Consider the following 14,722-nt stretch of genomic DNA (forward strand, 5'->3'; position numbering starts at 1 on the left):
TGTGTTAAGCTTTACTCTTTATTCTTGTAGTTGTGGCATGTGTTTGTTACAGTACATGAATTAGCACATTCCAGTCATTCTAGACACTGAGGGGGGCAATCAGTTGTTGAAGTACCTAATTGCTCAGCATTAGATGCATTTGATGCATTATCAAACACTGGAGAAAGTTTGGAGGAGATCCACTCAAGTGGAAGAAACTGGTTGAATAATGTAATTATTGCTGACTGATACATAAATTAGAAAATCATGAAAAATCATCAGCAAATGGATGACTTAATTGAACTCTGAGTATGCTGCCTGATTTGTCAAGTTGCCTGGCATGTATCATGAGGAATTAAGGAATGTCAGCTTTCTAACACCACACTGGAGTTAGAGAGTTTTCTTCCTGCATTTTGGATGATAGCCTGAGGCTGTAAAACAGGAATATGATTCTCATCTGTCTTGTTCCCAGGTGAAATCTTTAAAAAAAAAAAAAAAAAAAACGAAAAAAACAAAAACAAAACCAAAACAGTGTTAAAAGGACAGTAGATACTTTTTACAGCACCCTTGTTACAGAGTGACACCTGGAGATCTTGCATCAGTGAGTGCTAGTTTCTTATTTTCTGATGTTCTACTCCCTTCAGCCTACATGCCAAACACACAAAGACCCCTGATTTGACAGCAGTTGGAAAGCCTAAATTACTGTGAGACTGCTCTGAGGCAGAGAGGAGACTATTTCCAGCTTGTTACACCTTTAGATCCCTGCTGGGAAAAGAAGGGCCTTTTAAGTGAGCCTGACATAATGTAGGAGCACTGCTGCAGGATATGTTCTAGGGAAGGTACAAATATAGGGAGAGAAATGGCTGCCTTCCCCTCAGTGTACTAACCTGAATCACAGAATCACAGAATCACAGAATTGTAGGGGTTGGAAGGGACCTCGAGAGATCATCGAGTCCAACCCCCTGCCAAAGCAGGTTCCCTACACCAGGTGCATCCCACAGGGTCTCAACGTGGGCAAAGAATTCCAAAACCTTGCTATTATTTGACAAGAGTTGCTCTTCTTATACAGAAATCCATCTGTCTTCAGATTATGTGGAAAGAGATAGTCTTGCAAAAGGTCTTTTGCAAAATATGGTGGAGTTTTCATTTGTGCATAGTGCTCTTTGATGTGAAGGAGGATGAAGGATTTCACAGTTGGGGTGTGGCTCTGAAATCAGCCCAACATGCTGCTGGAAGCAGAGCTGTCTCAGGGACTTTTCCTCACCACTTTTTTCCGTCCTCAGAACTTTTTCCATCTGAGAGATCTTTCTCATGATCTTGGTGGAAAGGCTCCTTGTTATGGATGGTGATAGATGGAAAGTTCTCTGAGGCTAAATAAAACTATTTGAGAGTTCAGAACCTCCCTTTTTATGACCAAACGCAGCTTTTTCGTGCTCAAAGCCTAATTATGGACAAAACCTCCATTCAGCATTCAAGCAGCCAATGGGAAGGTCCAAAGATTCATTTTGGAATCCAGAGTCTAATTTTAGGGTCTAAACATCCACCTTGAAAACTGAATGTCTTGTTTTGAGTGTGGAAAGTTACTGTTAATAGTAGCTTCTGTTTTCATCCTCAGACACTTTAGTCCACTTTCTCATATAGTCAAAAAAAGTCATATTTCATTTTTTTGACAAAAGTTTTATTCCTTGTGTCAATTCCCTTTCTCAAGTCATGAATTTTTCCTTCCTTCCTTCCTTCCTTCCTTCCTTCCTTCCTTCCTTCCTTCCTTCCTTCCTTCCTTCCTTCCTTCCTTCCTTCCTTCCTTCCTTCCTTCCTTCCTTCCTTCCTTCCTTCCTTCCTTCCTTCCTTCCTTCCTTCCTTCCTTCCTTCCTTCCTTCCTTCCTTTCTTCCTTCCTCAGAAAATAAATCACTCCTCTTCCTCCTCTTCCTTACCTGGCTCTCAGCAATGAAGTGGTATTTTCAGGATGCCTCCCATGGGAAAGTATGCTGCGAGACCAAGATACTGGCATTCTACAATGGCATAACTGTGTCAAAGAACAATGGAAGAGCCAATGATGTAGTATATCTGGACTTCTATAAGGCCTTTTAGAAGGTTCTCCACAATTGGAAAGATATGGATTTCATGGATGGACTGTTCAATAGGAATAGATTGTGAAATCATATCCAGGGAGTGGTGCTCAATGGCTCCAAATGAAGGTCAGTGATGAGTGGTGTCCCTCAGGGTCAGTACTGGGACTTGTGCTGTTTAGTGTCTTCATTAATAATGTTGACAGTAGGATTAAGTTCACTCTCAGCAGGTTTGTGGATGACACCAAGCTGTGTTGTGAGGTCAAGACTCCCATGGGACAGGATGCCATCCAGAGAGACCTAGGCAGACTTGAGCAGAGGGCCCAGGAGAACTTTGTCAGGTCCAACAAATCCAAGTGCAAGGCTTTCACCTCAGTCATAGCAATCCCCTCTCTCAGTAGAAGCTGAAGGATGAAAGGATAGAGCACAGCCCTGATGAAAACGACTTTGGGCTATTGCTGGATGGGAAGCTGGACATGTGTCCTTGCAGCCCAGAAGGCCAACTGCATCTTGGGTTGCACCAAAAGGAGTGGCTAGCAGGTTGAAGGTAATAATCCTGCTTCTCTACTCTGTGCTGGTGAGACCTCACCTGTAGTACTGCATCCAGATTCTTAGATGTCAGTACAGGAGAGAATTGAGCAGATACAGAGGAGGGCCACAGAAATGATCCAAGAGATATAACACATCTCCTAAGAGGCCAGGCTGAAAGAGGTGGGACTGTTCAGCCTGGAGAAAAGAAGACTCTTGGGAGACCTGATATGTGACTTACAGTAAATGGACTATAAGAAAGAAGGGGAAGGACTCTTTTTCAGGATCTCTGGTCATAGGACAAGGGAAAATGTTTTCAAATGAAATGAGGAGATTTAAATTGAATAAAAGGAGGAACTTTCTTATAATAAAGGTAGCAAGGTAGTGGAAATGGTTGCACTGAGATGTAGTGGAATCATCATCCCTGGATGACATCAGGCTGGACCACATGACACTGGCAGGTTTTGTCCCCAAAGCCAACTACTGTGGATATTGCCAAAGGTGGGCCAAATGTGGGGCTCTGCATGCACATGTAGGGCACATTCACTGATCACAGCCTGTGTGCTGGCTGCTGGGGCTTGAGGATTGAGTGTCTGAATCTTCCCTACACTAAGGCTGTACATTTCTGTGCATCTGTAGTCAGCTGCAATACTGGTTGATCCAGTTAAGGCAGGCATGTCTAGACTACAGCCCAGACCATCACATACTGTGTATTCTTCCTGCCCTGTGCCATCACAGCAGCAGCTCTTCCCCTGCAGACAACCCAATTCAGCCCAGGGCATGTACCCATCACTCAACAACAACCAAATATCAGTGTGCAGTTGGAAATGACTGTGCTGAAACTTGGACACAGGGAATACACAGTGCAGTGCTGACTAGAGTTATTGCAAATAATCTTATGCATTTCGATACTGGCTAAACACAGTCCTCTGAACAGTGAAAAATAGGCAGACTTGCACTGAACTGGTTTCAAAAAAATCATCAGTGTGTGTTTGTGATTTCTTTTGCACTTGACATAAATACATTACCCATGAATTTTCAAATAGAATGTATACAGTGGCAATCAGATATCCAACACAAAAGATTGATCATGTCTCTTTTCTAGAATTTTATAAGTCCTATCTTACATTTGTTTCACAATCATGCCTTATTTATGTCAACTCTATTTGGTGATATTTGTGAAGAATTATTGTCAAGGATGAAGCAAAGGAAGAGTAAAATTTCATCAAAAATCTATTATGAACAATTTCAGAACTCATTAAGTATTGCAGTCACTGCGATCATGCCAAACTGAGGCATTAGAATCACAAAAACAAGGTCCCACATCCCTCTAGTTTTATGGTTTTGTGGCTCTATTTTTTGAACGTTTTAATAAAAACAGTAAAAGTTAAAATAAGTTTTGTTATTTGTATGCATTAACTGTATTATATATGTTATGAGACCTGCTCCAAAATCAACGCCCTCTATTTTATTTGATTAGACCAAAGAAGATGATGGTGGTTTGGTAGGAGAGGTTGAACCTTCCCTACAGTACTCTATTACATTTTGTTGCTGTGTGACAGATGACAGCAGAGAGGCAATCTGACAGAATAACCACTGACACAGAAGTCTTTATGAAGCGAGGAGGTATCATAAAATTCCTCCATGTGGAAAAAATTATACCCACTGGTGTTCATCTGTGCTTACTGAACTTTCATGGAGACCGAACTGTGGATGTGAGCTCAGTGAGGCAGTGGATGGTGTGTTTCAGTGGTAGTGATGACATCAGTGGTTCACCTCCATTTGTGCAGATATTTATAAGTGTGGCACACAGGTATTTGTTCATCACTGGTTAAAATGCATAACTAGTGGTGGTGACTGTTGAAAAACAGCGTTTTGTAACTGAAAATTTGCCCTATCAAATGGAGTTACTGTGCTCACTGATTCAGTTGCAGTTTCTGTGAAAATGAAGGAGACATTACTTTCAGAGACATCTACATGTACGTGGCTCAAGACAATTCCTCTTCAATCAACATGGCCCAGGAAAGCCCATAGTTTGGAAACACGTGATCTAGGAGAAAGCAGCAGCTGCACCCCTCAGCCTGGGCAGAGAGACTTGATTCTTGAGCACAGAGCTGAGCTCCAGTGATCAGGCTGGTGGAGCCTTGGCCCAGGCTACTGGAGCAAATAACTTCTCCTGTCATTCCTTAGGGGTTGGGGAGAAGAGCCAGGGCTGCAGCGGGAGGGACGGGTGGGGGCAGGACACAGTGCCATCTGGGCCCACAGGGAGCTCTGCATCCAGGGCCACCAAAATCCATCGTGACCAGGCACCTCCTTGAGTTCTCGAGAAAAATGAGCACAGGGCACGTAGCAGCCACTGACTGAGGCCATGTCAATCAGACAGAGTTGAGTCTGACATGGACAGGATGTCTTGGGTGGGAGACAGCACAGCTAAATAGCACGAGCTGTGTTAGGCACTGGAGAGGCATCCACAGAGTTCTACTCCAATTCTGTGCCCTCTCTCTTCTCAACTGCAGCAGAGATGAGAGCAGGAAGTGTTCTGTTACTAAAAGCTTGCAGGGTAGCTTTCCCCCATGACATCCAACACACTCTTAGTTTTTTCCTGTGAGCAAAGCAGAGATTATATTCTCCATTTCCAAGACTTGAATGGGGGTAACTGAGAGCAGAAACACTGCAAAGCAAAGGCCAATACCCACTTTCTATGCCATTGCCAGGGATATGTTCTAAAGCTGCAAGGGACAGTGCCCAAGAGAGGAGGCTCTGCAGTGTGTCACAACCTCCCATTCTTTTGGGAGCAGTGAAAGGCTTCCTTAAACATTTCCTACTCACTAGTAGCAAATTCATTTTCCCTGGGCAGCTCTGAAGGTCATTCACTGTGGGAAGTAATACCAAAAGCCCAAACTGATATGCAGAAATTTTAATGATTGTTTAAAGAGGAAAACGAGTTCATTCTGAACACAGTGCAGGATTTGCATGATCCTACGTTTGAGTTCATGCAAAGCATGTGCCTGACTTTCTGGCAGAGGGTGGGAGGGCTCTGAGAAGCCTCAAAGCTCAGAGGAGAATAGAGGTAAAACAAAGAGAGAAAAAAAGAAAATTTAGAGAGAGATATGTAGAAAAATGGAAAAGACATGACAGAGGTTTTCAGAAAGACCAGGCTTCCCCTTCCTGCCAGCACTTGCTAGATTAGCTGAGGATGGTCAGGTATTCTGAAAGCAGTGGCTTGAAGTTTTCTTCTTGATCCAACACCATGTTTGTAGTTTCTGGAAGAACTTCTCCAGAAATATGGTCAGCATCTTTAGCAAGGGGGGCACCTTCTGCCACAGTAGCGGCTGCCAAAGTTGGAGAGGTTAAGGCTCCCAGAGGAGATGGGCACGCCCTCAGAGCTGAGGATGCTGCCAACAGCAGCAGAGGTGGAGGAGCCCACAACGGTGTTCTGTGGGAAGGAGCTGAGGATGGGTCCGGGCAGGGTCACCACCACGGGAGAGGGCTCGATGACAACATTGGAGCTCTGGCACTGCCTGACACAGGGCTCATTGCAGCTGCTGGCCAGAGGAGTTGGGCCGCAGGGCCGGCATGGCACACACTGGGAGTAGCAGGACATGACTTGAGACTGGAGATGCACCTAGGAAAGAGGGTTAAGAGGAAGGAGAGCATTTGGCTGTGTGAGAGGTAACCTGAATAGCTTCTCACAAAGAAGCCAAGGCAACTATTAAGAACACAGATGGAGGCTCTGACAGGAGGTCATATCCCTTTGTCATGTCAGAGCCCTGCGGAGAACAGCCTGATCCAAAGAGTCCCTCTTTGAAAGGATAAATCACAGGTCATTTAAGTCGTGTCCCAGATTCTCTGAGCAGACCTTATCCCCTCCATTCTCTCCCGATAGCACGGAGCTCCAATCCCCAGCATAGGGCAAACTCACTATTGAATAAGATGCCCATTGAGGCAAAATCTCACTTTGCAAGAGGAGAAGAAAGGGTTTCACCTTACCTGGTTCCCAGCAAGGAGTCACTATTGAATAAAATGCGCATTCGGGCAAAGTCTTGCTTTGCATGTGGAGGAGAAAGGGCTTTACACTTACCTGGTTCCCAGTGAGAAGGAGGCAAGATAGATGGATGGGAGAGCTGGGAATTGGACTACCTTTTATACTCATCCCTCATTGCTGCAGGCCCAGATGCACCACTGATATAGATATTAATCTTCTGACAAGCTCATCTTTAATGCAAGTCATCTCTGCTAATGATATGGGCCATGGTTTGGTTTCCTTTCTACCTTTTCATTTCCAGATTTATGCCATGCCCATTACCTAATGAAGGCTTCTTTGCTGTGCTGGGATTAAAGGTTGTAATGCAAAAGAGCCAGCACTACTGCTAATGCTTTACTTATCTCTAAGAACATACATGGAAGTAAGTTAATATTCATTTGTTTAAAAGAGACTCACATTTCTGGGGAAGGCTGGCCAGTAAAGTGTCCACTCTGTGGTTTTCTCCCAGCAGATATTGATGGTGGCAGGCCAGTAAGATGTTATTTTGGCAGTCATTTCATCGAAAGTTGGCTATCCATTTTTGCTTACAGTCCTATTCCATTAAAGACTTCCTTGTACAATAAAAATCGGTGTGTCAAGTATTTTAGTGAACAAGTTACTGATCACCCAAGAGGTTACAAAACCTCTCTTTCCTATAATGTCTCCCCCAGGGAGCAAGGATGCCAAAGTATTTTGGCTGTTATTGTACCAAGTAGAGCCACTGTCCCATGTGGTTACTTGGTTACAAGCCTAACCGGCACAGGGGGCAGAAAGATATTCATGATACCAGTGTGCAACTTTACATGTTTTTCTGTCCCCCTTGTCTGTGACCTAGTAGAGAAGCCCAGATGGTGAGTAGCACATATAAATCACTGGCTCAGGCATCTCAAGGTCTTTCATTTATGTCTCTTACTACCTCATGTAGTCATGTTGTCCACCCCTTCATAGACTATCACCCTGAAGCACTGTTTCAATATGTTATTATAATGTTCTGAAAGACCTGCTCCAGTGAGATTGTATGGTAGGTGGAACTGTCATTCCGTGTTATTATCTTTGGCCCTTTTCTGTACAAAACTCACATTAAGTTGTGCTTCTTGATCACTTTCCATGGGGAGTGACATACAATGCTGTATTGTTGGTTTGATCAGCTTGTGGCACTAGATAAGCCTGTAGAACTCCACTTACAGCGTCAATATATGTCAAGGTGTATTTTGCCCCCTCAGACTGGGGCAAAGAGCCTCTACTGTTGATGTTTTTTTCATTGTAATAGACTATGTCCTCTGGAAAGGGGGCTGTTATTTTTGGACACTGGGTGTGGTTGCATCTGCTTCTCCATTGCCTGATGATTGTAACAGCCCACCAGCTACTTTGCCCATTTCCTATTTCAAACCTGATTGCTTCAGTAAATTGTTGGTTATGCAACTACATGCTTCAGGTGTGGGTTTCCTTTGCTAGCTTTGTCAGTATACCATGCACCCACTGGAATGGGGTATTTGCCTTCTCATACAGGATTTCCTCCTGGTGATGTAACTGGAGTACATTCTGGCAAATGGCTGTGATAAATTACTGAACCTAATATTTTCTGTAATTCTTCTTATTATGGAGAAGAGGACAAAGAACTATGTTGATTCAAATATGTAACACAGCATGCTACTTTTTGAGATTGGCCTACTTCCCTCTTAGGAATACATGTCATGTCTTTCACATACTTTATTTAAGCAGTGTTTTTTTTTGTTTTTTGTTTTTTGTTTTTTTTTTTACTGTAACTTCAGTTGTCTGTGTTATTATCTCCACTGCTTGTAATTCAGAATATGGGGATATTGTCTCTCTCCCTATCATGCTGTATTGTTTTCCTGCTCTGTGCCAGATCTGGGACCAAAACCATATTGGTGCATGAATAGAGCTCTGTTGTTGCCACAATTGCCACCCAAGTCCCACATGAATCACATGTGTATCTAACTCAGCAGGAGGAGTGGGGTAAAATATGCCCAATGTCTGTACCTGTTTTACTGTTAGCTTCACCTGCTCAAAGTCATCATGCTGTCATTGGCCCCAGTCCCACACTAGGCCTTCTGTAACAAATTGGTATAAGAGCCTTAAAATCTCTGCTAAATGTGGTATTAATGACCATCAGCATCCAAATATACATAAAAAAATTGTAGATGTTTTAATATATTTGTCATAGGAAATGCTTGTATCTTGTCAATAACCACATTGGGTAGGACTTTTGACTTATCCAATCATACAACACTCAAAAATGTTGCAGATAATCCAGGTGCTTGTACCTTTTGAGGTTTGATACCTCAGCCTTTCTCCTGTGAATAAGAAGAGCGAGAGTCTATAGTGTATTCTATTGCAGATAAAGATGCTGAGATTAACCTTAAATCATCATGGTAATGATGTAACTTCACATCAGGTGATTTGTCCCAGTTAACCAGTTCCTGGGCTATTAGGCTGAAGCTATGAGTAGGACTATGCAGACAACTTCGTGGAAGGACTTAAAAAGTTCATTGCCGGTCCTTCTACAAAATAACATGGATTACAAAATTGCACTATAATTTAGAGTATCATCTTACTAGCCATTTTCCTTGAGTATACATTGGCCACCATTAATTACAATGTTCAGAACTACAATGTATCCCCATTGAATATCAAGCAGCTACTACCCACTTGCCAAAGAATAGCAAGTAGAGTCCCCAGAAAAATTCTTTGGTGCATGCTGGAGTCCAGCTTATGATACCTTCCTGACAGGAGTAAGAACTTGGAAATTCAGTCTGACTGTCCCTGTAATCTCTTATTTATGGCCATCTGGGGTCTTTGAGGAGAAACATTCAGTAAGGTTGGTTTTCTCAGTTAAGCTGGACATGTGGAACTTAAAGTAAGGAGCTTCAACCTTAAAAAAAACTTTCTCAGCCAGGCAAAAATATTAAATTATTGGCTTTAGAAATATCAGTTTTACAGCTTTGGAAGTTTCATATCCTCTATTTGAGAATTTCATACTCTTCATAATCTCCATTGTCTTTAAGTAGCATCAAATTATGAGCAAAGAATACCCGCATCAGTGCAGTTTTTATATTCTTCAATATCATAGTCATAACTAAGATCACTTTAGATGGCATCAGGAGTAGTTAAATTTGAGAACAGAAGCAAAGGACTTTGACATATATGTAACAGCAGAGACAATCATACAATCAAAGACGTTGGAGGGGACTTTATATATACCTTATAATCAAAGACGTTGGAGAGGACCAGCTTGTTCCAAGCCCTTTAGACATTGTCAAGGTTCCCAACAACTAGTTCAGGCTCCAGCTTGGCCATGGGTGCTTCCAGACTAGGGCAATCCACTTCTCGGGGCAACATGGTCCAGGTCCTCAACATACTATGAGTAAATAATTACATCTTAACATCTAACCTAGATTTCCACTCTTCTAGATAAAAGCCAATGCCACTGTCCTACCACGATCAGAGTGTATAAGTGGGTCCCCTATCTGCTTCTAAATTCTCCTAGAGTACTCTTCTAGCTATAAAGAGGTTTCCGCAGAACTTTCTCTTCTCCAACAGAAAGAAGGTAAATCTGTTAATTTATTTCATAGAAGAGGTGCTGCAGCCCTCTATATTCATGGCCCTCCACTAGACCCACACAGGCAGTGCCACATGCTTCCTTTTATGGGGCCCCAGTCCAAGACAGATCACTTCAGATGTGGCCAAGGCTTTCCCCTTTGCACATCAGTGCACAAACGACAAGAACAGAAACACAGCACGACACAGAAGAGGATGCAGCAAGTGTTTAATGAGTCAGAGGAGGGAAACGATGTAACTGCAAGCTCAGGCAGCAAGTGTGGTGAGCAGCAGCAACGGGCATGAACCTGTTGCCCAGTACTACGACAGCGTTGCCACCAGGCCCACACTTACTGGCCGAGAAATGAAGAGAGGTGTCAGGTCTCTTTAGGCTGGTTTTCAGGGTACAGACAGAGATGTCTGAGGCAAACAGACAAGCGAGATACTAGATAGGAAGAGAGAGCAAAAGAGAATACGGGTAGACTTTCTCTATGCGGTCAGGGAAGTCCAGCAGGCCCCGTCCTGTGTGTGTTGCAGGGCAGAGAGAGCAGCACCACATTTGTTCTCCTGTCCAGTGGCACGCTGTGATTTCCACGGGGACCTTGACTGGGAGCAGTGCCCAGCACCTTCAGTTGCACCTTCTGCCACAGTAGCGGTTAGAAATGCAGGAGAGGTCAAAGCCCCCCGAGGAGATGGGCACGCCCTGACAGCTGAGGATGCTGCCAACAGCAGCGGAGGTGGAGGAGCCCACGGCGGTGTTCTGCGGGAAGGAGCTGAGGATGGGTCCGGGCAGGGTCACCACCACGGGAGAGGGCTGGATGACGATCGTGGAGTTCTGGCACTGCCTGACACAGGGCTCATTGCAGCTGCTGGCCAGAGGGGTCGGGCCGCAGGGCCGGCATGGCACACATGGGTCGCAGCAGGACATGACTTGGGACTGCTGGTGCACCTGTTGGGAGTGAGAGCAGGAAGGAAACAGAACACGGGGATACATGAGGAACAGAGGTCCAACAGGCCACAACTAAATCAAAGCACGTACACTCTTGGCAGCTGAAGGATGCAAAGACGAAGTCAAAGGATTCTTGGACTCCAAATATCCAGCTAGCTGCTGGCCCAAAATACCCTCCCGTGCCTATCCAGCTAGTTCCCAAATTTGAGCCCCCACGCTACCTACACACGGGCTCGGAGTCCAGGACAAATCTGCACTTCTCTTCCCCGTGACAAGTCCCACCGTTTGGCATGACACAAAGGTGATAACTTCTCAGACACTCACTGTGCTGAGACCTCCTTTAGTTGAGCCGGAAGGACAGAGAGGAGCTTCACACTCACCTGGTTCCCAAGGAGAAGATGGTAAGAGCGGTGGATGAGAGAGCAAGGAGCTGGGCTCCCTTTTATACTGGACCTAAGATGACCTATATCCAGAGGCATTGCTTATAGTGGTGATTATTTGCTGACACGCTTTTCTTGCCCAGAATGCAAATCATCCCAGATAATGATATGGGTGGTCTGCTGGCTTCCTGAGCAGTTCGGTTTCATTTCTGGCTTTACGCCATGTCACTTCCTGACTGAAGGCATCTTCTGGGAGGCAGGAAGGGAAGCCCAAGCATTTCCGCACCACAAACACCAGTGAGAGCTACAGACTCATTTTGTGTGCTACCAGAGTCCAGCCAAGGCAGATGATGTCAGCCTAGGTCACTCCTTAAGGTTTCTTCGGGGCCCTTCTGGCAAGAGCTGTACCAGCTCGTGAGTGTGGAGTCTTGACCCCTTCTCTGTGTGGCCAATTCTACTGCTGTGTTTTGTCTCCTTGCTTTTTGTCTCACTCATCACGGAATGGGGCACCAAGTTGCGCAGAGTCCTCTCCAGACCTCAAAATGTCTCAAGAGCAAAGGCTGCAACAGGAGGGCTATTTTAATAAGAAAAAAATGACGGGAGCCATACAGACAGCAGGTAAATCATATACCCTCCCAGGTGGGGGAACCGCTGATTTCAGGAAGAATCACACAGGACTAAGAGGATTATTCCCATGTCTCACTCTGTAGGTCTTGATCCAAGGCATCAGGGATGAGGGAGTTCATGCAGAAGCCCAGCAGAAGCCAGCAGGATCACAGAATCACAGATTTGCAGGGATTGGAAGGGACCTCGAGAGATCATCTTCAGGTGAGCTGAACATGTAGCAGTGTCCAATGCTACAGTACCTGTTTGTTGCCTTGCTGGGGTCAAGGTACACATCGTTCACTGCTGTCCCCTCATCCACCCAGTGGGTGATGATATCACAAAATCCTGTGAGGTTGCTCAAGCATGATTTCTCCTTTGGTGAATCCGTGTTCACTGCTTCCAATCAACTTCTTTCCTTCCAACTACTTGGGCATAGCATCCACAAGGCCAGGGCACTCACCACATTAAGCAGGGGATCCACACTTTCTCTTGTCTCGCTTGTCCCCGTGACATACTTAAAGAAGACTTTCACGTTGTCCTTGATCTCTCTCACCAAATGTAATTCTCTCTGGGCCTTAGCCTTCCTTCTTGCATCCTTACAGACTCAGACACCAGTCTGACTATATCCCTCCCAAGTGATCAGGCTCATGATGCACATTGTAAAGACAACTTTTCCTCCCCTGGAGTTTCTCCGTGAGTGCCATGCTCGTCCATGCTGGTCTCCTGCCCTTTATGCTTGATTTCTAAACAAAAGTAGATCGCAGTGTGACTGCACGGCAAATCTGCATGAGCGGGGTTCTGTCTGTGCTCTTCCCAACCTGCAGCACATGCTGGGTTACAGCCATGAGTGAGCTTAGCTGCAGAGTGGCTGCAAAACTCCTCGAGCAGAGAAGAAAGCAGCTGCCTGCCTGCAACGTGCCTGCAAGGCAAAGGCAGAAGGTCAGAGGGCAGCAAGATGATGCAGGAGAGGATGGGACAGCACCGGACGGGATGGCAAAATACGAGGAGACAAACCAGGAGGGCAGAATTTTCCAGAAACTTGTGTCAAGTGGAATCGGGTCCCACTCCGGAGATGGTACACCTCCTGCAAGAAAGGCCCCTAAGAAAGGCCCCAGAGGAGTGACCCAGGCTGACTTCATTTCCACTTGCTGGACTCTTGTAGCACATGAATTCACTCTGTTTCCCACCCTGGTGTCTGTGGTGTGGGAATGCTTGGGCCTCCCCTCATTACTCTCAAAAGATGCCTTCAGCGTGGCATGGAAATTACACAAAGCTGGAAACACAGCAGTGCTGCGCAGGAAGCCAGCACACTGTCCATATCATTAGCTAGGATGCTTGGCATTCAAGAGGCGCTTGTCAGAAAATAATCACTACTGTAAGTCTCTGATGTCTCTGGATATGGGTCAGCTTCGGTCCACTATAAAAGACAGCCCAGCTCCTTACTCTCTCATTCGCTTCTCTTGCCTCCTTCTTCCTGGGAACCAGGCGAGTGTGAGCCCCCTTCCTGTCTCTCTATCTCTCTCTCTCTTCATCAGGAGGCCCTGAGGTCTATAGACCTCTCATGTGCTACCAGCTCTGTACCATGACAAAGCTTGCAGCTGCTGGTCGTGGGAAAGGGAAGTGGGCAGAAGGTTGGTCCTGGACGGTAGCTGGGACTGCACTGCGGGGCTTCTGGGCTAGGATCTAAGAAGTAGCTTGATAGGCACCGGGTGCTTCTTTCTGGGACCTGGCAGGAACAGACCAGGAAGCCGATGATCATCCGTGCACAGCTTCCAACTCCCAGGACTGCATGGGCATGATTCCCTCTTGGTGGGATGGCAGCCTCCTCCTGACTCTCTATTTTCTCCACTCGGTCCTCTCTCCCAACAGGTGCACTGCCAACCCAAAGACATGTCCTGCTGCGACCCGTGCGTGCCATGCCGGCCCTGTGGCCCCACTCCTCTGGCCAGCAGCTGCAATGAGCCCTGTGTCAGGCAGTGCCAGGACTCCACCATCGTCATTGAGCCCTCTCCCGTGGTGGTGACCCTGCCCGGACCCATCCTCAGCTCCTTCCCGCAGAACACCGCCGTGGGCTCCTCCACCTCCGCTGCTGTTGGCAGCATCCTCAGCTGTCAGGGCGTGCCCATCACCTCGGGGGGCTTTGACCTCTCCTGCATTTCCAACCGCTACTGTGGCAGAAGGTGCTACTAGAGATGCTGGGCACTGCTCCCAGTCAAGGTCCCCCACAATCTCACGACACGGTGCTGGACAGGAGAACTGACTTTGTGCTGCTGTTTTCAGAGTAGATGACCACCCTGTCATGACAGACAGGAGGGCCTCACCTGGCTTCTCTATCTACATGGCCAATGTCTAACTGTATTCCCTTCCACTCACTTTTCTCTCTTTTCTTTGTTGTCTGTTATCTCCCCAAAACTCTCTGGGAAGTTCCCAGGGACCTGCTAGCCTCTCTCCTCTGAGGGGCATTTAGGTGGTTGTCCCGTGGCATTTCTGCCATGGGAAAAGGGGAACAGATTCTTGTCTGCTTCTGCTGCTCCCTGCCTTTGGGATCTGCACTTTGGCTGACATCATTTCCCTCCCTAGACTTATTAAACATTTGCTGCAACCTTCATTGCATCCCTGTATGGTTTGTCC

At 45.9% G+C, this 14,722-nt stretch overlaps 3 protein-coding genes across 3 annotated transcripts; 1 reads left to right on the forward strand and 2 right to left on the reverse strand.

Annotated features, from left to right (window-relative positions):
• Positions 1-5,872: 5,872 nt before the first annotated feature.
• LOC128076285 (feather keratin Cos2-3-like) lies at positions 5,873-6,727 on the reverse strand. Its single transcript, XM_052673724.1, has 2 exons — positions 6,656-6,727; positions 5,873-6,199 (listed from the first exon to the last, which is right to left on the reverse strand). The coding sequence occupies exons 1-2, from the start codon at positions 6,725-6,727 to the stop codon at positions 5,873-5,875; spliced, it is 399 nt and encodes a 132-aa protein (XP_052529684.1).
• Positions 6,728-10,784: 4,057 nt separating this feature from the next.
• On the reverse strand, positions 10,785-11,584 carry LOC128076290 (feather keratin Cos1-1/Cos1-3/Cos2-1-like). Its single transcript, XM_052673729.1, has 2 exons — positions 11,486-11,584; positions 10,785-11,105 (listed from the first exon to the last, which is right to left on the reverse strand). Exons 1-2 carry the CDS (start codon positions 11,582-11,584, stop codon positions 10,785-10,787), a joined length of 420 nt encoding a protein of 139 aa, XP_052529689.1.
• Positions 11,585-13,477: 1,893 nt separating this feature from the next.
• On the forward strand, positions 13,478-14,281 carry LOC128076292 (feather keratin Cos1-1/Cos1-3/Cos2-1-like). Its single transcript, XM_052673732.1, has 2 exons — positions 13,478-13,576; positions 13,961-14,281. Exons 1-2 carry the CDS (start codon positions 13,478-13,480, stop codon positions 14,279-14,281), a joined length of 420 nt encoding a protein of 139 aa, XP_052529692.1.
• Positions 14,282-14,722: the final 441 nt, after the last annotated feature.

Source organism: Tympanuchus pallidicinctus, unplaced genomic scaffold, assembly GCF_026119805.1.
Source record: "Tympanuchus pallidicinctus isolate F22 unplaced genomic scaffold, pur_lepc_1.0 scaffold139, whole genome shotgun sequence".
Lineage (NCBI taxonomy): Eukaryota > Metazoa > Chordata > Aves > Galliformes > Phasianidae > Tympanuchus > Tympanuchus pallidicinctus.